The sequence below is a fragment of the Orcinus orca genome, chromosome 1, assembly GCF_937001465.1.
Source record: "Orcinus orca chromosome 1, mOrcOrc1.1, whole genome shotgun sequence".
Classification (NCBI taxonomy): domain Eukaryota; kingdom Metazoa; phylum Chordata; class Mammalia; order Artiodactyla; family Delphinidae; genus Orcinus; species Orcinus orca.
The window spans coordinates 148184538-148208398 of NC_064559.1; the positions used below are offsets into that span (position 1 = coordinate 148184538).

The following is a 23861-nucleotide window of genomic DNA, read 5'->3' on the forward strand; positions in this document are numbered from 1 at the left end:
AATAATAAGGTTAGATCCGAAATTGCATTCTTTCCTCTTAAAGTAATGAGTTCCATTCAAGTGCAAATACTATGGATGATCCAAAGTCCAAATGTACTGGCAGACCCTTGGTTGAAGAATTTAATATCGAAAAATAAAATAAGCAGAGTTTTAAAATAATTACGTAGCAATTTTGTTGTTCCAATTCATATGACAAAGACAGATCTGATCATATTTGACATCTTATTTCTTTTATTTCCTTCTGTGTTTAGGTGTTATTATCTCTCTTAACATCCTAATGGGAGAATTATATTTGAGGAATTGCCTCTTCAGCAACATTTATGAAAATGAGTGTGGTGCTCTGAAAATACTTCCTTCTATAGCTCATTAAATGCTCTTTTCTAACTTGTTCACATGGAGTATGGATTATTTAGCTTCCCCATAACTGAGCAGTAGAATTTACCAAACAATGGCAAGCTATTTATATATTCTCCTTTTTGTTACAAAATGCAGACAGGTACATGCCTTTTCATTGATAGTGTTATTAACGATTCAATACTACTTGTGAATAACAAAGGGCTGAATTATATAGTTAAGTATTATAACCAATAAATAAAAAGAATTTAGAAAATCTTTTGTCCTACTATGAATGCATTAAAAAAATCTCTTCTTTACCTCATCACAAAGAAATGTACAAGCACCAGAATTTCTATGACCTGGAAAAATCAACAAATATAGCATTCAGTGTATCATATGTATGTGTGCACATGGATTTGAATGAATTATAGAAGGAAACATATCTATGTCTCTGTCATAGCTGTATCTGTATAGAAGGAAAAAACCCCATAGAAGCTATGCTCACTCAATCCCTTTGCCAGTCCAAAATAGCTACTTAAAAACTGACTTTTAGTACAAGGCTCATCATCAACTTTGAAAAGAAAGTGAATCTTGAATTTAAGACTAAAACTTTTCAATATTCCTGACATCCTATTTCTAAATGCTACCGAGGTCAGCTCTATTTTAGATTGTAAAAATCACACAAAACTTTTCTGATGTTTTCTTCTTTCCTCATAGGCCGAGAAATTGAAATGGTTCAGTACTCTGCTCCCAAAGACATTGCTGCAGTAATGTGAATTTCTTCCCATTCCTCTCTCTCTCACCAGGAGGCACTGGTGAACCCATTTTTTTCCTCCCTTTTTTAATTGGCTTCTCTACTGTTAAATAGCTCTTGAGAAAAGTTGTAGTATCAAGCAGTAATCTGAGATGCTGTATAGGATTCTTCTCTAAATCCCCATAATGTTCTAAACTGCTCCAGACCCTCCTCACCCCATTGGTATTTGTGTCTGTGGTATGTGTGAACACTCAAAGTTTTCCTCCTGACCCTTATGTACCTTCTTCTCTCAACTCATACAGTAGTAATAGTTTAGGAATCCCTCTTAAGCATCAAATTACCCTTGCTTATTTTAATCACTGCTGTTTTACTGTTTGTTCTGGCTGAAAATTCCTATTCTGTTAAGTTCCACCTCAAGTATCACTACGCCTGTGAGCTCTTTCATGTTCTCTGTACAGAGTTGATTAAACTTTCCTCTGTACTTTCATAATAGTTGGTTTATCACTTATCAATTTTGTCAAGGTTTAGAGCTCCTTGAGAACAGAAACTATGTCTTAGTCAAATTTGAATCTCTTGGTACAAAACATAATACACAATAGATTCTCAATTAATTCTTGTGGGATAAACGAATAAGCCAATTACCTGTAAGAACAAGGCAAGGCTATACAGACATCTTTCATTGTATAATCTTTATAGCAGTGATGTCAAACCATATACCATCATCCCTAGTGGCAAAGGAGTTATTTCACAGGGATTACACAGTTGGAAAACTTTTATTTTTGTTTGTTTAGCATATACTCACACTTCTTTATTTTCCTTGAGGAATTTCTCTCCCTCCTTACTTTTAGTTCATGAAGTTCATGTACATCTAGGATTCTAGGAGTGGTTTATGAATTACCTGGCCAATTAGAACATCACATTCTCCTATCTATAGCAATTGGCTCAGGAATAAGCATGAGGCTATAGCAAGGCCATTCAGAGCCTATTATAGATATACAATTCTAGGACATGTGTTGGTAATATGGAACTAGAGGACCACTTTACACTGCCGCGGTGGCCACCAGTTGAAGATTAAGAATAAAGCCAAGGGGCTTCCCTGGTGGCGCAGTGGTTGGGAGTCCGCCTGCCGATGCAGGGGACGCGGGTTCGTGCCCCGGTCCGGGAAGATCCCACATGCCGCGGAGTGGCTGGGCCCGTGAGCCATGGCCGCTGAGCCTGTGCGTCCGGAGCCTGTGCTCCGCAACGGGAGAGGCCACAACAGTGAGAGGCCTGCGTACCGCAAAAAAAAAAAAAAAAAAAAAGAATAAAGCCAAGAATAAGTAAGCCAGTAAGAAAAAAAGCCTAGAGATTGAGAAAAAAGAAGTCTGATGATATCATTTGAAATCCTAGATCTAGCCATGTTTAAAACACATCTATTCTTGGACTTTTCAGTTACATAAGCAAAAATCATTTTCTGTTTTGCTTAAGCCAGTCTGAGTTGGGTTTTCTGCAATTTGCAACTTAAAAAGGCTGTCTAATACAGCCTAACAATCCAAGTTTGCAATAAGCTTTGTCTAGAAATTAAATATATAAATGTATATATACCACACATACACATATATGTGTATATATATATACTGTTTACACATATGTGTATATATATGCTGTTATTTTTCAAATATATGTAGCACTACTGTAGTAAAAAAAACACAGAAATATTGTTTATAAGTGCTATTGACATTACGCCAACTTGGTTATGCATTTTCTCACTTGATGGACTCTAAAGGTACAAAAGCATCCCCTGAAGTCTAACTTTTAATACTAAAAGAGATTATCATACTCAAAATATTTTCTACCACTGATTTGGAACATCTGTGCAGTCCTGAATCTACAGTTCATCTTCAGTAAATACATATTGATTGATTTCAATTATAAAAGAAATTTTCTCCATTAGTTCAAAGATAGTATTACCTTGAATCATATGTTATTGTCAATTTGCAACCACTTTGACCAAAAAAGGGTAATTTCACATGGTTCATTCTAATAGAAGCCCAATAAGTATTTATTGAATGAATGCATCAATCAATCAATATATTTTTACTATTTTTATACTGTAGATCTAAAATACTATTCCAAAAAGAGTAGAAAAAAGCAATTTTGTGAGTACTTGTTACTTGACTCACCTTAGTTTTGTTCAAACAGGCTTCTGTGTTTAGACACTGCCTAAGAGATTGAAATTGCCTGGGAAATTTTCATTTGCATTTTTAGGTATGAAATAGCCATTTCAGTAGCTTTCTGCACCATCTAAAATAAACTCACTTTTTTTTTCCTCTTCCATCTTGGTGAATGAGTCACATCTGTGCGTTTCTTTTTTTTTTTAATACTTACGTGGTATGCTGATCCAGAGAAATGCTTGTAAATAACTTTTTTTTTAAGCTTTCAAATCATTTCTGTGCTCACATTTTTCTCAGTCTTTACCCGCCTATTTGTATCTCCTTCAAATTCATTATTCCTTTCTCTCCACACTGTTTGAATTATCTGAGATATCATCTAGAATGAAATTGAAGAAAACTGCCCTGCAATTCTGAGAATAAAAGAAATATAAAACCAGTGCCCACTCCTTTTCACCTCCACCTCCACCTCTCCTCCAGCATATTGTTTTCTACTAGTTGTCACAATAACAACCATGCGGTTTACTCGCCATCTCTGTGAGGACTACATGTTCTGTTTCTTCTGCCCAGGGTGCTTGTGTAACAAAGAAAAACAGCTATAAGAGGTTTGTGTTTAAGCAGAAAATGTTCTCAAAATTCTAGATACAAAATATAGCTTATTTTGTATTCCTGAAGACACTTATGTACGGCCTGAACTTTAGTTATGCTTCCCAGCGCTCACAAAATTAAAACCTCAAATTAAACATCTCATCAGTGTAGCTTCTTTGCATTTCATCTATTTGTTTCAAAAATGATAAAGGAGGAAAATTATGCATTTTGGGAGGTACTTGGTCACAATACAAACTCACATTTATTTGAAAGTCTCAGAAAATAGAAACTGCAAAGCCTGTTGTGAGAAGAGTGTGGAATACAGGAAGTCAACCAAGTGAGTAAACGTGAAATGGAGGATTATCCTTATTTGTAGAGAATCCATTCCAGCAAGAAATTGAAACAGGGGCTTCTGCATCTAAAACAGTGGGACTCCTGACAACTTCCAAATGCCCTATACCATATTTCTCACGATTTTACATAAAGTAATGATGATTATTTCACTGGCATTTCAAACATACATGGCTGACATCTTGCTATCTTTCAATCCTTTCTACTCCTAACACTTACTTCAGATCAGTTACCAGATCCAGTCAATTTCATCTCTACCATAGATCTTTAATCCTTACACTCCTTTACTTTCCCACTGTTACTGTCTCAGTTCATACCCTTATGACTTCTGGCCTGGGCTATTTTAACTTCTCCCAACCTATGGTGAATGCTTCTATACCAAGCCACTCTCTGTAACATTGCCAGAGAGATTTATGAAATTTTATCTTATGGCGTCCTGAATCTGTGGTCTATCCCCTTGCTTGTTAGCTAACAATGAAGTAGGAGGTGCTCTCCCCACTCAACAATGTTCTTACAGTGGCATGGGTGCTTTGAGAATGGCTAAACTTTTGCAGTATTTGCCTGCTGCAGGCAGCATGCAAATATTGTAGACAGGGAACAAGAATTCCTAGCAAGAATGGTAGCTCCTGCACTGTCCTGGACTTCCCAGTCGTGTCCCATTTGAAAGCCTAGAGGAGAGACATCCCTGAGAGATGCTTCTCAGGGCAGCGTGAAAGTTTCGAATGGGATTCTGTGCATGTGATTTGATGGTGGATTTTCCAAGAATTAAAATAAAATAATAGGGCTTCCCTGGTGGCGCAGTGGTTGAGAGTCTGCCTGCCAATGCAGGGCACACGGGTTCGTGCCCCGGTCCGGGAGGATCCCACATGCCGCGGAGCGGTTGGGCCCGTGAGCCATGGCCGCTGAGCCTGCGCGTCCAGAGCCTGTGCTCCGCAACAGGAGAGGCCACAACAGTGAGAGGCTCGCTTACCGCAAAATAAAATAAAATAAAATAATAATAATAATAAAATACCCTGAAAATGTCTAAATATAACCACCATTTCCCTTGTTCTTTTTTTCCCAGATAAGTCAGAAGATGTAAGCTATGATTAAACAAAACATTAACAAAAAGTAGGGTACTGTTAACTCTCAATTATACACCTATGAATTATTTATGGTGACCCAATATTTCCTTTTTACCTATCTGCATCTCAGGTGGCTGTGTAAGGTCTGACACTGCAGAAGAGAGGAGAAAGAGACTATTTATGGTTTGACTTTTAGAAGGTACATTTTTAATAATGACCTTCAGGCTATTATTTCTTCTCGTTGCTATTGCCTCTGCACATTTTCTTCGTTGTCGTTGTTGTCCTCCTCCTTTCTTCTTCTTCTTTCTCTTCTTCTCCCTCCCCTCCTTCTTCTCCCTCCCCTCCTTCTTCTCCTTCTTTCTCTCTCTCTCTCCACACCCACCCCACTCTGATTAGCTGAGTTAAACAAAACATGTTATGATCACCAGGAATTTTGGTTGAGTGGGAGAGTGAGAAGTCAGAAAAATAATTACTAAGTATTTTTCTTGAGAAATATTCTTTGCAACTCTTATTTGTAGCAAATATATAAGAGTTGGAACCTTGGTAAACATACATGCAAATAAGTTACGTGTGGAACCAGGAGCTAAAATTTATTTAATGTCTACTATGTGCTAGACACTGCTGTAAGGTAGATATCTTCCCCATTTTATAAATGAAGAAACCGATGTCTAGAAACAACTTGTTAGCCATTACAGCATTAGGAAATGGCAGATCAAGCCTTGATATTTCTGACTTGAAAATGCACATACCTGGGATATAGGTTCTCTTTGATACTAAACTGCTCTTAAAACTGCCACCTTAATTCTTAAATTCTTAGTCTCTATGTTGTTGGCCCAAACCTACAGTAACTTTTTCATACAAGAAATGATACTGTAAGCTAGTGCGGGCAAGCCAAGCCCAACTTTTGAGAGAAGAGCCTCAGTTTGAGAAGTCTCAAAAGTCCTCTTTTCGTAACAAATCACACTTCTGAGTGTTGACCTCCAGAGCAGAAACTTCTTGTGCATAAAGTTGTGTAAACTTACTGGTTATACAAGCATTTGACCAATTTATGACTTTAACAGCACTTCATTGATCAAATGCTCAAAATATAAATTTTAATTAAATGTATTAATTAACTTGCTTGTTTTTGGGGGGGTTTCTTTCACCGAGTATATTCTCTTAGTTCTCACTATAGTAGGTTTTATGTACCAAAAAACCCCAAAAGACAAAAAACATACTTTTCCTTAAAATATTCTGAAAAATATGAAGTAAAAATAAAAAATACATAAAATAAGGTATTTGTAATCTCTAATTGTTGAGACATCTTACCAAAAGAGGTAAGACTTTGAAACTAGACAATTCCAGCTTCCTTTAGTGCTTGTTTGTTTTTGTAGCAAAAACTATTTGTTAAATGTATTTGCTAAATTAGAATAATATATATATAGTTGATACATACCGTGTAACTTACTTATAGAAATTTTAACATTTTCAAGTAAACAAATGGCTCTCTGAGGTGGTTAAACCTGCCTTGCCCTGCAAATGAGTAGAGAAGCTTAGTATCCAGCTAAGTTTAGCAAACTAAATAAACTACTGCTCAAATGAGAACCATCTGAACTATACATTTCTGAGTTATTTATAGTCATAAAGAGAAGATTCAGTTTATCACAACTTCATTGTGTTTATTGTTGAAGCTTAAACATTCACATTGCTCATGCCCTTGTCCCAACTAATTCTGAATTGTCCAATTCAATTTTCTGAATTTGGGCTACACTGACCTTAGATCAGAGTGCAAATGAGAACATTTTTCACATACCAGTTATCTGACATATACTTTTTCATTTGTTCACACTTATATAGAAGTGCTTTACAATTCTAATTTTGAAGGAATCTGATTTTATATTTCTTGCACATGAGTTATGTTGCTTATGCAATCTCACTTCCATGATCTTGATTGTAAATTAATTCTTTCATTGTATCTTTCCTGAATCACAGCATCAATTTTCATTAGATACTTTAGATGTCTTCTCTCATAAATGACATTTTGAAAACTGAAAAAAGCCATTCAGGCTGCACCCCCATGATCCACAGTTTCATGCTGCATATCTAGCAGCACGTTGCTTTTAATCAACTTAGTGATATTAGGGTAGTTTTTTTCTTTCCAGATGTTGTATCTGCCAGTTTGCAATTTTTGAGATCTAATGTCTTCATCCCACCAGTTTTTTGATGACATATAAACACTCTGGGCCTTTTCTTCGCCATTCAATATATGCACTTTCACATTTGGCTGAGAAGTAAATTCTGGTACTGAATATCATTTGCATCAGACCAGAACCAGCAAGAGTAAATAGAGGGTTAGCGCATAGTCTCAAAGACACTCTCTCATCTCCCTTCCTGTCAATGTCTACGGTCCTTTGACTGAACGCTAACATTTGCAGACACCTAACTTGACCTTAGTGTGATACAGATTTCTATTCAGTGACGGCATCTGAGTAAACCTTTCTTCTTCCAATCCAGTTATGTTGATTCTTCTTCTCTAGCTAGAATTGGTTTTGATATCCTCAGTGAGATTATTTGGCAAATGTTTGTTTCTCCTTTTTATGGTTTTAAGAAGAGCAAATACATACCTTTTGTTCATGATTAGAAAGGTACAATTCATATTACTTTGCTTATCTCTTTTTAAGGATTTCACTTAATATTTACTACTTACATTAGACAATTCATTTGTATTCACATTAGAAGGAAGAACTCATCTATTTAGAGACAACAATTCAGTGAGTTTTAAGAGACATATACTCCTGTGAAACCACTGTCTCAATCAAGATACAAAACATTTCTGTCACCTCAACAGAATTCCTCACTCCCCTTGGATATAGTTCATTCCTCTCTCAACTCAGCCCTACGTAACCACTGATCTGCTTTTTTGACACGGGAGATTAGTTTGTATTTTCTAAAATTGTATGTAAATGAAATCTTATGGTAGGTACTCTTTAATGTTGCCTTCTTTAACATGGCATAAATTGAATGTAGACAGAGAACGCTGACCATATTTGAGTCCATATTTGGGATAATTCTGATCAATTAGGAGTAAAAAGTAACTAAGAAGTGAAAAGGATAACTTAGGTATTTGTGTTAAAAAAAAGGGGAAAATCTTAATATAAGTAGATGGCATATTATATTTGTGCTGTTGAAATTACAAGGAATATTTAAAAAAGGAACACAAATCCTTGCCAGAAAATAACTTCTGGGTCAGTTAAAAATTAAAACTTTTCCATTAAGGCATCCAATAATCACTGTATTTAAGAAGTCGAGTGTCAACATAAAGCAAAATTGTGAAACGATTAATTTAGACATAAAAATATAACAAGTTCAGGAAATGTCACCACTGGTTTTTCAGGTTCACATGAATCTGATTTTAGTTCCCACATACTCTTTTCAGAGGATATTTAAATAATTTGACTGTGACAAGCCAAACTGTTTTGATACCTCATTGAAAGTCAAATGAAAACATTAATCAAATGCAAAAATATTCCAGTCAGGCATAGAAATGCTGCAGGTTAGAAAATAAAATGTTGCCTTTGAGAAGGAAAATCAATCAATTCAGAAAAAGCAGGTATTGGCTCAAATCTACATGGTCAGTAGTGACTAGAAATTACTAGAATTTTGGGATTGTATTTTTCTTAAGAATCATCAGATAGTCTTGGGCTATATCTATATTGCAAAACCAGCTTGTTTGGCTAATTTTTCACCTGTGTAAATTAGAAAATCAGAGCAGTCAAAAAGCTGATTACATTTTCTTTTCTTATAGTCTTCACTGTTTCTTTGGACAAGCTTTAGTGACTAGCATGCAAATAATTATCTGCAGCACAAAACAGCCAGGTAAGTGACCTGTGGGATAGCAGTCTTAATTGAGCCAAAGAATGACTTTCATATTATTAAATGCTACTTGAATTGTTCAATATTAAGTAAAAATTACCTTCTCATTTCTGTTATGAATTCTATAAACTACACCTCCCTTGGTAAGGCAATCTTCAAATAGCTTAGCTGTTCAGTCAGAGCCGCTCCTGGTTTGTGGGACTAAATGACTATATATCTCTATGTTTTGGACTATATGAGTATATAGTATGGGGAATAACCTTAGTCTGTCACTTACTAGCTGTATCACCTTGATAATTTGCTTAGTGTTTTTAAGCCTTTCTATACTTTATCTTTTTAAAAAAGCTATCATACAGAGTTATGAGTATTTAATAAGCCAATGCCTGGAAATATTGAGCTCAATTCCTGGCACAAAGAAACATTAATATATGATACTCTCATATTCCTTAAAATGTTATTAATTCATTCATGCATTTGACAAATATTACTTGAACTTTTATTAGGGCCCAGTCACTGTGCTAAGCATTTGGGAATAAAATCCACAGCCCCTGTCCTGAGTGTATAGCAGGGAATATATTCAAATACATGAGCAATTTTAAGAGTGCTATCCTGAGACAAGTAAGAGCATGGTGTGCTGTAGGAACACCTAGGAGCACTTCCTGGAAGAAGGAATAGGAATTAGCCAGGAGAAAAGTGATACTGGAGGAGGGGTGAGAAGGGACACTGAGGGGAAGAAGGGAAGAAGGTATCGTGGGGTGGGCATTTTCATCAGAACGAATAGTGTGTGTTAAGCTCTATATTAAATTTACCTTTTCAGATAGAGAATATAGATGCAATTCAGTGGATAAAGACAAAAAAGAAACAAACAAACAAAACACCCCAAAACAAACAAAAAACAGAAAGGCAAAATAAAACAAAAGAAACCCCCCCCAAACCTTTTTCTCCCTACTGCTTACAATGCTGGGGAACAGGCTTGGTAAATAAAAGCTCTTTAGCTTCATATTTAGGAAGCAAAAAAATAAAGAAACTTTGTCAAACCCAGAAGAGGTTAATGAAAGTTCAGTGCTAAAATGTCTGCCCTAAAGGCCAACCATATCTCAATAGGAGGAAACTCAGAATATCTTTCTCATTCTTTGTATGAAATGGGAAAAAAGAAATTAAAGAAAGAGAAAGAATTAGATGAAGCATGTAATCAATCCTTTCCTTTACAAATCCCAGCAATTCAGGAGGCCTGCCAGCCGCTAAATCTTTCAGGGACCACAGACAGGAAAAAGCCTATTAAAATGTGCTCCGTTCCCAAAGAAAGGGGTCACTCAAGATCCTCAGACCCTTAACTCTGAATAGATTTAATGAAAGCCAACTGCTATTTTAAGAATTTAGAAGGGGATTTCCCTCCCCAAAGAAAAGAAGACAGACATCATCAATGCTCTAACACTGTTTCATCTGTGGCACCAGGCATGCTTTTCACTAACTTTCTGTAGGTTGTTAAAGCCATTAAAAGAGGATTTAGTGACTAAGAATACGTTCTTCACATACAAGGCTTAAAATGTAATTGATACAAAGACCATCCCTTTAGGATTAAAGAGTTCTAATCATTCTGTGAGGCTCACATGCTCTTTTCTCCATGCTGGTCAAGGTAATAGCCTTTCAGAAAAGAAGTGTGTTGTCTCCCATACCATTTAATAACCACAACAACTTTCACCCTCAGTGGGAGGAAGATAATCCAGATTACTCTACAAATAGTAGAGATCCAGCAGTTGGATGCAAAATGAACCTTATTCTGAGACTTTCTGGCAACTCAGTTCCATGTGATTAATAAAAATGATATACTGATTTCTCTTGCAGAGTCTTTCTCTAACGTGCTCCATGTACTTTTGCCCTCACACCCCCTATTAACTGCAAGGATATCTCTGTGAAGGTAGACATAGACACCATTATCTCCATTTGCAAATGAGGAATCTGAGGCAGAAAGAAGTCAAGTGACATCACAACAGTGACACATGAGAATAGAAATAGAAATGAGAAAAATGACTGTCTTTTGGGAATCAAGAGGGTGTGAAGGGATGAATTCTTTCTTTTCTTTGACTATTTAAAGAAGAGCAGGGGGCAACCTTCTCAGTGTTAACTTTGAAAACATCCCTGCTCCTTAGAGTGAGAAGGACAATATGCCAGTTGAGTAGCCTGGTGAGCTAACTGGGCATAGGGAAGGAAAGATGCCTAACTACATAGATGCTCCATACATCCTCTGCAAAACTAGGGCTTCTCCTACTTGACATTTTTTCCTGGCGTGAACTCTGCTATGTGCCTTTGATGATGCTTCCCCTTCTCTGCCATTGTGTTCCCAACAAATGACTGTTGAATGATTGAATGGCAGATGTTTAAATTGTATGCTTAAGTTTTGTGAATGAGCCCTAGGAAGAACAATCACTGAGAAGGATCTTGAATAATCAAATAACCCTGTCAACCCTCAGCTATGTTTTTATCCAAATTCTGTTCTAGATCTGCATCAACACAATGGTAGTGTCAAACTGAATCCCTGTTGCAAGTTTGAACCATGACGGGATGGAGAGGTCTCAGTGAAGAAAGTAATACAGGATTAGAATTCCCTGGCCCATCTTTATATATATATATATATACATGAGATCTTCAGTCAAACAATCCAGTTAGCTCTTACATCTTCATGACAAGAAGAAACTAGCCATCTGAGATATTATAAACAAAGTTTGTGATACTACAATCAAAAGGGGAGACAGGTCCTTAGAAATATTTAATTCAGTAAAGAAACTTGGGCATTCAAGAATATTAAGTAGTGAAAATATTCCTTAAGAAAAATAATGAAAATAATATCTAATGCATCTTCTCATTTAAACCCAATAAGGTATTATTATTGCCATCTTGCAAATTAGGAAACTGGTATTTAAACAAATGGCCCAAGGTAAGCTGTAACACAGCTGGTATTTGAACTCACATGGTCTGGTTCCGTAGCCTGCAATCTCAGTTGGTTCATCCTGTGGCCTTCAAATAGGGTGGTAACCCACACCAACACAGATTCCCAGAACTGTTCATGCTGCAAGTCAAAAGAAGACTAACATTGTTGGAAGAGTTGCTTCCTCACAAGGCTGACAAGGAGGATTTTGAGACAGAAAATATTAAGCAAGGCAAGAAAATTTATAATTTTCTGCATCTCTTTTTCTAGGCCACATTAAAGGTAGAGCTATTGAAATTCAATCAGTGGAAAAATATCTACCTATTAAGATTGTTCCTCATTTATTAGCTAGCAATTCTGGCTCTGGACTCCGAGTCAGGCTGCTCTCTATTATAAACTCCAGGATCTGAAGAACACAACAACATAAATGAATCTCAGCAAGCAAAGATTGAAAATGATGAACTGAGAAATGCACAGATAACCACAAGGTGGCATTAATATCATTACTGAAAGGTTGGCTGCTTAGGAAATTGACATGGTGCCAAGAGGGGCACTCACAGTGCCTCCCAAGAAATGAGAGCAGAGAACAAGGCCGAACAGAGAAAAGCCTTTGTTGACATTTTCAAAAGCTGACTCTATACAGGCCATATCCCCAAAGGATGGAAAATGGCAATGTGAGGAACCAGCAACACTAGAAAATTGCAGGCCAGCAAGTTCACTGCCAGTTATAGGGAAGCACTGGAAAGGTTTTGGCAGGTCGAAAGGTGCATCCCTTCTCTTCCAAGCTCCACCCTGGGGTGACAGAAGGTAACCCTGCCACAGGGAAAGCACTCCTGTCTCTGGCTGTGGGAATTCCCAGGGTATGGCCGTGTTGTACTGAAGAAAAGAGGCAGCAGACTGAACCACTTCACCACAAAAAGCATGGGTGTAAGAAAGTCTAAGGCCGGGTTCCAGTGCAGACTAGTAGCATTTTTATGTCAAATCAAAAGTGAATTTTGGTATCACAGAATTCCTGTTTTTGGCCAAACCCTGACTTTCTATGTTCTCTTTACACACAGATACATTTATTTTGTACACACACATAATCTTGTGTATGGTGTCAAATGGCAGAGCGTGGCTAAGAATCCACCTCTAAGATGTGAGATTCAGGGATGTGTCTAACTGGGAGGATTGAGGCAAAGATTCTGACGGAAGTTTCAGCGAAAGATGGCAGGTTTGACTAGGTCTGTGTTAGCAGTATGATAGTGTGGGCAGAATGAAGGAGCTTTTCCTCTGATTTAAATATACCTGTTTTAATTTAAAGGGAGTATGTGTCTAAGGGAATTTACTTAATGAGGTGTTAAGTACGAGCACTATTTTTAGAATTGGTGGATGCAGCCAAAATTAAACCAGACATTCTAATGGAGGCAGCTGAGAGAGGAAGAACGTTTTAACTGGGCCTGGGAGGAAACTTTAGCTATTTCCACAGGAGTACAAAGAAAGCACAACTCAGGACTAAGGGACCTTATAGGATAGAGTAAGGAGCGGGGACTGCTATTTTGGCTCAGGATGAGGAACCAAATTGAAATGTGCTGAGAATGTTTGGGACACATCTGGCCCTCTGGGAACTGTGGGAATCATGTTAGAGGGCAGGGGTGGATCTACTATCAGAGAAGAGGAGGATGAGCTGGACAGTGAATTTCTATTTAAATAACAGGTAGGCACTTGAGAGTCAGAGGGAACTGTCTGCTTCATCTGGAGGTTCAGGGAGCCGAGGACAGACAGACTGACTTTAATCATGTCAGACGTGGGAATGGAAAATGTGACTGAATATCAACACCTGAGTGAAGCTTGCAAATAGGATTTTTAAAAAATTAATTAATTTTATTTTTGACTGTGTTGGGTCTTCGTTGCCACGCACAGGCTTTCTCTACTTGCGGCAAGCGGGGGCTACTCTTCCTTGCGGTATGTGGGTTTCTCTTGTTGCAGAGCACGGGCTCTAGGCACGCAGGCTTCAGCAGTTGTGGCATACGGGCTCAGTAGTTGTGGCTCACGGGCTCTAGAGCACAGGCTCAGTAGTTGTGGTGCATGGGCTTAGTTGCTCCGCGGCATGTGGGATCTTCCCAGACCAGGGCTCGAACGTGTCCCCTGCATTGGCAGGCAGATTCTTAACCACTGCACCACCAGGGAAGCCTTGCAAATAGGATTCATTTGTAGAATTAAATGTCTGAGGAACCCTTTCAGACGGATATGGTATAATAAGGTTCTATGAGTAGAGTGATCAGAGTCTGTGTTTTAATTTTCACTTTTAAAGAAAAATGTGTGTGTGTTTTCATTGACCTAGAGCAAATGGAACTGAGATGTTTTTGAATTTATATAGCCTATTTCATACTATTACATCTTATTACAGTACATGTTTTTTACTCTTGAACCATGTTTAGGTTCAGGGACACATGTCCCCACATTCCCAAAGCTATTCTCATGTTTTTAATGTAACAAAAAAAAGTGAATGAGAATTATTTCAAAATTAACTTATATATAATATGCTTTACTGAGTAGCTTTCACCACATCTCCCAATTAGTGGTATTAGTTTATACATTGTGAAAATGTGTTTACAAACTAAAAATATTTAGTATGCAGTTGACATTATGTTTGTGCAAGTAATTCAGGCAAATCTAGATCACCCTTCTACCCAAACCCTAGTACCTGTTGTCACTAGTGCAAATAAGGCGAATGTAACCCAGACTGCTGGCTGCCTATCAAAACTCACTTCCTCTTCTGGGCACACAGCTGGACTACATTTCCCAGTACTCCTTGCAGTCAGTCATGGCCATTTGAGCTCTAGCCAATGAGATGTGACTGAAAGTGACATATGCCACTCTGATACCTGGCCCACAAAGCATTTCATGCACGTCTCACATATTCTTGTCCCATTTATGCTCACTTGAATAGAGATGATCCTCAAGGAGACCCTAGATGCAACATGCTGAAAATGGGTCCTGAACAACTTCATGGGTAAGGGACCACCACAACAACCTGTTAATTCACACAATCAAGACACAAACTTCTATTGTTTTTGAAACATTATACATTTTGAGGTCTGTTATTGCAGCAGATGCCTTAGCCAAACAAATCCAAATTTCATCTTGGAAAGCTGTATAGCTTAGTTTTTTTTCCCCCTCATTACTCATAGTAGTAATGAAATTGACACAGATTGAAACTGATTACTTAAATTTTTTTTTTTAATTTTGAAAATCTGAAGTCATCTTACAATTCTGGATATAGACATTTCATAATTAGGCACCCCTTAAGCCCTCAGGCCCTAAGCCCCAAGGCATCTGTAATTAATTAACTTCTCTATGAATCCCAAATGGTAACAGCTAGGTCTCATCCTTGGGAGAATTGAGAAAAATATCTCTCAAATCCTTTTCCATAGGGCTTAATTTCTTCAGAACTGCAGATGAGAAAGAATGGAAGCATTACAAAAACATGAAAATGTGCATGCTTATATGTGCACTGATGTATAATATTCACATATACATTTATGTGAGTCTTTCTCTATATATGTGTGTATTGATTTACTATACATAGGTCTATATTCTTCCAGGGTTTTATAGCCTTGAATACTCGTATGAACTGTGTGCACTTCAGTTGTCTAATATTGAAACTTTTACTTCTGTTTGGCTGCTGATGAAGATTCTACACTCCTGGGAACTTTTCTAATATTAAGTATGAATTATAAATTAGGTGCTCAAGAATGCTTTTATATATAGCACAACTCCCATGGAAACTGCTGGATCTTGGAACCTACTCTGTGCCATAGGTATCATGAGCATGTGGATCTGTCTTTTGCGTTAGTTATTGAATGAATGAATGAATGATTATATTGTATTTAGGGCAATGATTCACAAAACATTTGGAATTACATTGTGACTTGATTTCCCAATATTCCCACTCCACCCTGGAAGAAGAGAAGGATGAGATTGTATAGCAAATGGTTAAGAGGAGTAATTGGTATTAGACTAGAAGGTAGTTCTCAATGCTGCCTGTATATTGGAATCACCTGTATTGCTCTCTAAAAATATGACACCTGGGCCCCAACTCGGAGATTCTGATTTAAGTAGCATCAGGGTTTTCTTAAAGTTTTCCTAGAGATTCTAATGTGTAGCCAAATGTGAGAACCACTCCAACTAGAACAATGTTTTCTCTCCTTGCTTGATTATAAGAATTGGCTGGTAATCTTGTTTAAAAATATAGATTCTCAGGTCCAATTTAGGACATTCTCAATCTGTGCCTTTTAGGAAGGAGTTTTTGATTTTTAAATGAGGGCCCCCAGGTGATTCTTATGACTGGGAAATAATACTTAGGCTCTAAGCTCTGCTGGAGAGGGGCTACGGGTCTGTCATCCTCAGCTGTGCCTCCAGGCATAGCATAGACTCTGGCTCACATCAACCATTCAAATATTTTATATTAATTAATTAATTCACTTAATTTTAAAGTGGAAATAAGTGAAAAAAAAGACAAAATTAAAAATGCCACTTGTGACTGGTTTTATACTAGAGATTTACAAAAGTAGAGTTGTGAAGAATTTCATGAGTTTCAAGGGTTCTCTTTTAAGACTTACCATAAATATTGCAATGTAATCAATTAATTGGCCTGCATTCAAGTACTCAGAATTCTTTGCAAGATGGTATTTGCCAGTGAATGCTAAATTCCTTCTGTATAATCACTTATTAGAAAAGTCACAAGCGAAAGGAATAGCTGAGAGCGAACTCTGTAATCTATGTGAATCAAGGAATACAATTGTACCTAATAGGTAACAGAAAAACAATTAATAATTTGTTAATTTGTACTTGATTGCTGTTTTTTTAAAAAATGCAGGGTTTTTATATTTTGTATTCAACTGAAAGGCAAACACATACATCAACTTAAAAGAATTATTAAAAATTTTAATCAATATTTTCTTTAATACCTTCTGAAATCTTCACTAACTTAGTTAAATCCACCTTCAAAATTAAAATTCTTTTAGCCTTTACTAGCATTGTCATTTAAAATTATCTGTCATTTGTCATCAGCAAGTTGGCTGTTTTTAAATTATCACTAATTATTTTCCTTCATAGTCACTCGAATAAGCTGACACTCAAAAACAGCCCTCAGATCTAGACCTAGACCCCCAATTAATTAGTTGTGTTATATAAAAATAAATATCTGTATGGATGAGAATACTGTGGAGTGTTTTTCCATCCACATTCTTGACCTATAAAGGAACAAGTGAGGGATTAACCACAATAACAACTGGCATTTCTATAGTGCTTCTTCTATATCTCTCTTGGGAGTGCCATGGCCACTCTGTTGGAAACATCACTGTTTCATGGATTACAGTGTTATATTATTTACTTAAATACAGAAAAGACCATTTATTTGATGTTTGCAGTGATGTTTGGTTTCAACATCAAAAAATTTGGAAAATGGACTTTACCAAGAAAACAAAGATAGCTGCTAGTATTAAGTAAAAAACATTAAAATGTTTAGCTGTAAACCATGTTTTGTAAGCTCCAATGCCACAAAATGAGCATATAAATTGGACAAGGTATAAACTGGTAAGTTGGTAGGTGGTGGGATCTATGACAAATTGAAAAGTACCTTCCTGCCTAAAGCTACACATTTAAAAATATTTAAACATTATGGGCCAAAGAAGACATATCCATATGCCTCATATGCAACTTCTGCTCCATACTAGCAGAACATGGGGTGTAGAAGAAGAAATAAAGCAGAAACACAGAAGCACAAGGAGATGGTATGAGAAATGGTTTGGGTCACAGGAATTGCGCCTATAGGACTGAAGTACAAAGAGCAAGGTTGATCAATGTGGCCGATGCTCATCCAATATCACCCAGCCTCCTCCTATCTCTCTGTACTGACTTGGTTTTGCTGTTGTGGTTGCGTCAGCATAATATAGCTATAAGCATGTGGCTGTGGGCTTAATATCTTTAGTCAGTTTCCTTACAGTAAAATGGACATAATAATAACTGTATTATAGGATTGCTGTGAAATTAAATGAGTGCATACATAACAAGGGCTTAGCAGAGGTCTTTCACATTGTAAGCACTGAATAAATTCTCATCATCATCATTGGAAAGAACCACTTCCTTAAGCATTCCTTGATTTATATGGTAAGAAACTTATAAGGGCAAAGTGTTTTCCTTTCTCTCAAATAAATTAACAACCACAAAACCAAAGATAGAAGTGTCCCCTCTCTGTGGGCTGATCTGTAAGCTCAAACAACTTCTTTCTTTTAGAACTATAAAAGGTATTGGGCAAGTTAGTCAGACTCTATCTACAAGGAGTCATACTTGTACCAACTAGGCCATTGCTTTCTGAAATGACATTCATCGAAATGCCTCAAGAATTTGGTTCAGTTAAAAATGCATTGACTGAACAACTCTGTGTAAGACACTGTGTTTAGTTTTGGAAATCTGAGATGAAGAGCGCAGGATTGCTGTTCCTGAGGCCCTGACCTGCCCAGAAAAGTTGGGGAGAGAAACATGGAAACAGGTCATTTCAATACAAATGTAATGCCTGAGTTCCTCACTCTATGACGTACATCTTTCCCTCTACCTCTTTCAATGGGAGGGACTTTGTAAGCACTGTACAAATACAAGGATTAGTATGCTATGAAAAGACTGAGGAAAGATACATGCCTATCCTTCAAAGTCTAGTTTTAGCTCTACATCCTCCAGGAAGCTTTCCATTCTACTTTGATCTTTAATTTACTCAAAATCCTTTGAAAATTGCTGATTAATCATTTTGGCCCTTAATCATTTTCCACCTTAAATGGCAATTAATTTGCTTCCTGGGCATATGTTTTATGTCCCTAACCAGATTGTAGTAATAAACCCTGAGGAGAAGGACTTAGACTCTTTTGGGCAGTACACATGCTACATTTGCATTAAACTGAAAAAATGTTTTATTGCTACCAGATTAAAGAGCAGTAGAAAATAGTCCACAAATAATAAATGCAAGAATTTGGTACTCTGTTATATTGAAGGCACCCATGAAATAGTGTTTCATAAGACTTGAAGACTTTTTGGCACAATTTAAGTATTTAGGTTAGATTAGAGACAGAAAAAATGGTAAATATAAACTTATATCTGTTACATAATACATGTTCTATTTTCACTTTTAATCAACAACATTTATATTTTTGGTCCTGCTTTATAACCTGGTGGCAACAACTTACACTTACTCACAGGGCAACAGAACACACTTTCAGTTGCCCCACAAGTGAAGCGTTGCAGCAAGAGAAAACTTTCAGTGAGCATATTTGTTTCAATGACACATGCAAAGATGGTTGGGATAACGAAACAATACTCCTAAAACTCACAAATCACCGGTTGGAATTATGCTAATTTATCACCTAAATCTGTTTCCTGAACATTGTTACTGAAACCCAAAGAAAAAATGTTTATTAACATAAATATTTTTAAAAGAGAGGTAAAGAAAATAACAGGGAAGAAATAACTTTTTGTTGAAAACTAGTAAACAACTATAAATAGATTGAGTCCTATATATGTTTACTTCCAATATCTAAGATTCAACCACTCTTCATATCTAATTTATTTTATCTCTCCTGTCTGTCTCTTCCTTTCATTTCCTCTGCCATTAATTAGTGAACTGCTTTTCATTACTTATCTAGATCACTGCAACAACTGCTTCACTAGTTTCCCTTCAAGTTGATCTATTATAAAGATGCTGAATTAATCTTTCCATACTACAGTCCCAAATTTGTGACTCCTTGCTCTAACATCCTCAGTGCCTCCTTCTTGCTTACAGAACAAGGTCTAAACTACCTTACTCTAGCATTCACTAATTTCTGTGCTCTTGTTTCAGTTTATTTTTCTTTCCCAAGAGTCCTCTTCACACATTAAATACACTATCTACATTTATACATTTCATCTACTGAAGTGAAACTATTCAGTGCTCCTATACATGGTTTTAACTTTCTAATCTCTTTTTTTATTTTTTCATGTCTTCCCTAAGCCTAGGATATTCTTCCAAATTCTAACCATCCTTTATGGTCAAGCCCGAAGGTCGCCTATTCCATAAAGTTGTTCTAAATTTCTCAGAAGTAATTAATATTCTTCTTTCTGAAATTTTATAGAAAATATTTCACTATTTCCTTAAGAGAACTTGTTATTTTTATACCTAGAGCATATTTAGGTATTTTTCTCCTCTACTAGAGTAGGAAAGCTCCTTGAGAATGGAGTCTATGGAAGTTTCACTTGGCTCTACTGTGCTAAGTATAAAGGCTTTGAACATAGCAGATACCCAAATAGCTACTGAACAAATGACTGGAGTAATTAATGAATATTGAGCAGTTTTAGAACTGTGGGCTTTGTATAAAGGATCATATATGGGATCTACTTGACTTACTGGCAACCATGAAATGAAAGTTATTGATTTTGAATAATCCAGCTTGTTTCATAAACCAGTGGTTTATCAGATTGGTGGTTTTCCAGATATTCTCCTTAGCACCTTTGAGATTCCAGAGAGATGGCTCAAGGATCTCCCTCTTTGGCAGTGGGAAATGGTAAATGAACAGAATTTTGCACCATATACTCTGCCTTCAACTAAAGCTGCTCCTTTTGTGTATCAGCCTTTTTCTAAGATTTCTCTTAGAGAAAGCATTCACTATTTTAAAAAAAAAAGAAAACCTTGGGGTTCCACCACCAAAACATTCTAGTTCTATATTCATTTCAAGTCTCCATTCCACATGAAAACATCTTCACATGATAACTAGGTAAATGAGCTGCTGTGTTTTGGCTGAGTTTATAATTATAAGAAAAAAATAACAAAATGTTAGCACAAAAGTAGCATTTCAGACAATTTTATAACAGGTCCTACTATAATACCTGACTTTGTATGAGACATGACATTCTATAATGGTCATTGATCTCAATCCTTGATCTGACTTTACTGGCCTGAGAACTAGCTAGCTGGTGAAACTTACAGATGTCATAGTCTTTCTGCATATTTTTCACAGATTTGAAAGGTCCCTGAGAGGCAGTTATACAGCTTTCTATTTCTGTAAAAGACAATGACAAACCTTTCTATCCCCTAGGCTTATGGTAGCCTGTTCCCTTACCCACAGAGTAGAAAACTGTGTTCTGCAATAAATCTAAAATGTATCTTCACTGAAATCTGTCTTAGACTCCTAGTAAGTTACACAGTTCCAAGTTCATTATTTAGAGGGAAAAAAATACCTGTTTAAGTCACGGTGTATAATTGGCTGTGTCAAGTTGTGAAGGTACTCCATACCTTTGGCAACATCTACTGCAATAATTAATTTAGACTGCAAGTCAAGAATCCTAGAATTTAAAAATAGATTTAATGAGGATGAAATGGTCAAAGCCAATACCATACCTTTCTAAAAGGAATCAGTAGTGTGTGTGATTTGTTATTCTGTATAATTTCAGCCGTTTTTGCTTGATTGAACATTAAGCTAAAAATTCAACACATTTGGAAAAATAGCTTTTCTACATCTGATAATGCTTAATTATAGATCAATTCAGATACCAACCCCTCTTATTTAAACAGTCAACTTGATTTTATAATCTTTGTAATTTTATATTTAATTTCTTTGTAATAACATAAAAATGGAATCTAATCACTGAGTAAAAACCACATTCTAATTATCATATGCATAGATCTAGGAAGTGAATTCAAGTTAGACTTGTGCAAGACTATTCTTTCTTAAAACTTTAAAAAATAAATACTGTGACCCCTGGTAATTATTTTATTCTGATCTTAGACATATCTGCTTTACTGGTATGTCAAGTTTAGCCTAATTATTATAAGCTTCAGTTACCAATTTAAATTCCTTGAATTTGTTATCTTAAACTGAATTCCTGTTAAGAAAGCAGAGAAATCTTTCTAGTCATTAAAACACAATTATTGGACATAAATTATTAGCCATCTTTAAAATGTCACATTTCCTAGCACTCAGAGATAACAGAAGGTAAAAGCTCACCTAAGCAGAACGCGTATGAGGTGTTGCAACTGTAATTCCAATGACATGTAAAATGATAAGTCAGAGACCATACCTCTTCTGTTCATGAAGGAGGGAGAACAGAGAACCCCCTGATATGTACTGAGTGACGATGGCAAACTGGCTGGGATCATTCAAGCAAGCACCCACAAACTGAATGACACAGGGATGATTGAGCCGGCAGAGAATGGACACCTCTCGGCAAAACATATCCACATCTGACTTGGAGCAGTAGGTGTTGGCTCGATAACTGGAAATGACAGCAACAGGAAGTCTTCAGTCAACAGATGAATCAAAACAAGGGGCTAGCCATGCACATACTTCTCAGAGTTTACTGCTCTACTTGGATGCTAAATTTTCTCATTTGCTTGCTTACCGCTTTATAGCCACTATTTTATTTCTGCATCGTCCTTTATACACTTTCCCAAAAGAACCTAAAATTGTTTAAGAGAAACAAGTAAACACATATTATTAAACTGAACTCATTAAACTGAAACAGACTAGTATTTTCTTAGGTTACCTGAGCCGATAATCTCATGGAACTCAATTTCTGAGAGCTGAAGATGGAAATGTGAAGGCAATCCAGCCCTTAGAAGGAGAACATCTGCCTTCTCTGCAAACAGGAATTATTATTTTATTTTTTAAGATAAAAAGCACACATGTGGATGCTTACACACACATGCACATGTATACTTAACCAAAAACATCATACCCTAGTAACATTTAATTTTCCGACTGTAATTGACTACTTGGAGATACTAAAACCTTATCACAAATGATCCCTATTCCCCTACATTAAAAGCCCGTTAGTTCTCTGTCTCTGTTACCCGACCTTTGTTATTGGAGCTAAGGGTTTATTCCTGATTTGGTCAACCACTAGCTTGTCTGTATGATGTGGCAACTCTGGAGAACAGTCCATATCACATCATGATATAAAGAGTCTTATCTGGTCAATGCCAGCAACCTGTCACAAAAAGCTTAGTCAAATATCCATAAACTAAACCTTCAAGAGGTGCCAATTAGGAAATAAGCATATGAATTATTCAGAAGAAACATTCAAAACCAAAAATAATTTTTTAAAACTTCAAATTCTAAATAAATATAAATTTACAGTTGAATATTTTTTACTTTCCTGATTCAATGGTATTAATTTCTGTGTATAGCATACATTCAGAAAAGTTCCCAAAGTATTACTTATTTGGGATCTTTTGAAAAATAATTTATTTTTCAATTTTTTTCCCTATGACAAACCTTTTCCCAATTCTCCTTAAAGATATTAATATTTATAATTTATATTTCATTAAAAATACAAATGTCTATGTGAATTTGATCTTCTTTTAATATTCATATGGAATTTTCACCATTATACCTTCATGAACTAAGAGGACATATGCAAAATAACATAGCAGAAGAGGTTGATTATGGAAAGAACGGTCTGTTAATAATATTATTTATGCTTGCAAAATAGTCATTTGTAATATATAAAACAAAATAGAAAGTTATCATATTTGAGGCAATAGCTATTGTTAGTAATAAAATATAACTGTCCCATATTAAAATACCTTTTGTCATGCTTTTAATCTTCCCCAAAGGGGATGGAACAGACACATAGGAGCCATCTAGAAATCAAATTATAGAGTTAAAGGTAGCAAACATTTTTTTCCATAAAAGCTAAACACTATGAAAAGTAGCACGTGACAAAAGAAATTTGCTAAGAACACCAAGTGAGACTATAACTTAACTCTAGGTTTTTCTCTAGATACTGAAACTGTACAGCAAGTGTTTATTTAGAGGGTACATAAAATGATTAAA

The 23861-nt window shown here is 36.2% G+C and overlaps 1 protein-coding gene across 4 annotated transcripts in view; it reads right to left on the reverse strand.

The window, feature by feature from the left end:
• Positions 1–23861, reverse strand: part of TNNI3K (TNNI3 interacting kinase) — a 288986-nt gene that overhangs the window by 148926 nt on the left and 116199 nt on the right. For all 4 annotated transcript variants that reach the window (XR_007474235.1, XM_049703161.1, XM_049703163.1 and 1 more), the window contains exons 15-19: positions 23612–23668; positions 22570–22662; positions 22426–22483; positions 22105–22299; positions 21265–21369 (exon numbers count right to left, since the gene is read on the reverse strand). Coding sequence is in view for 3 of the 4 variants with exons in the window: in XM_049703161.1 (XP_049559118.1) it covers positions 21265–21369; positions 22105–22299; positions 22426–22483; positions 22570–22662; positions 23612–23668 (508 nt within the window). In the remaining variant the exon portion in view is untranslated. The remainder of the gene's footprint in view (positions 1–21264; positions 21370–22104; positions 22300–22425; positions 22484–22569; positions 22663–23611; positions 23669–23861) is intronic.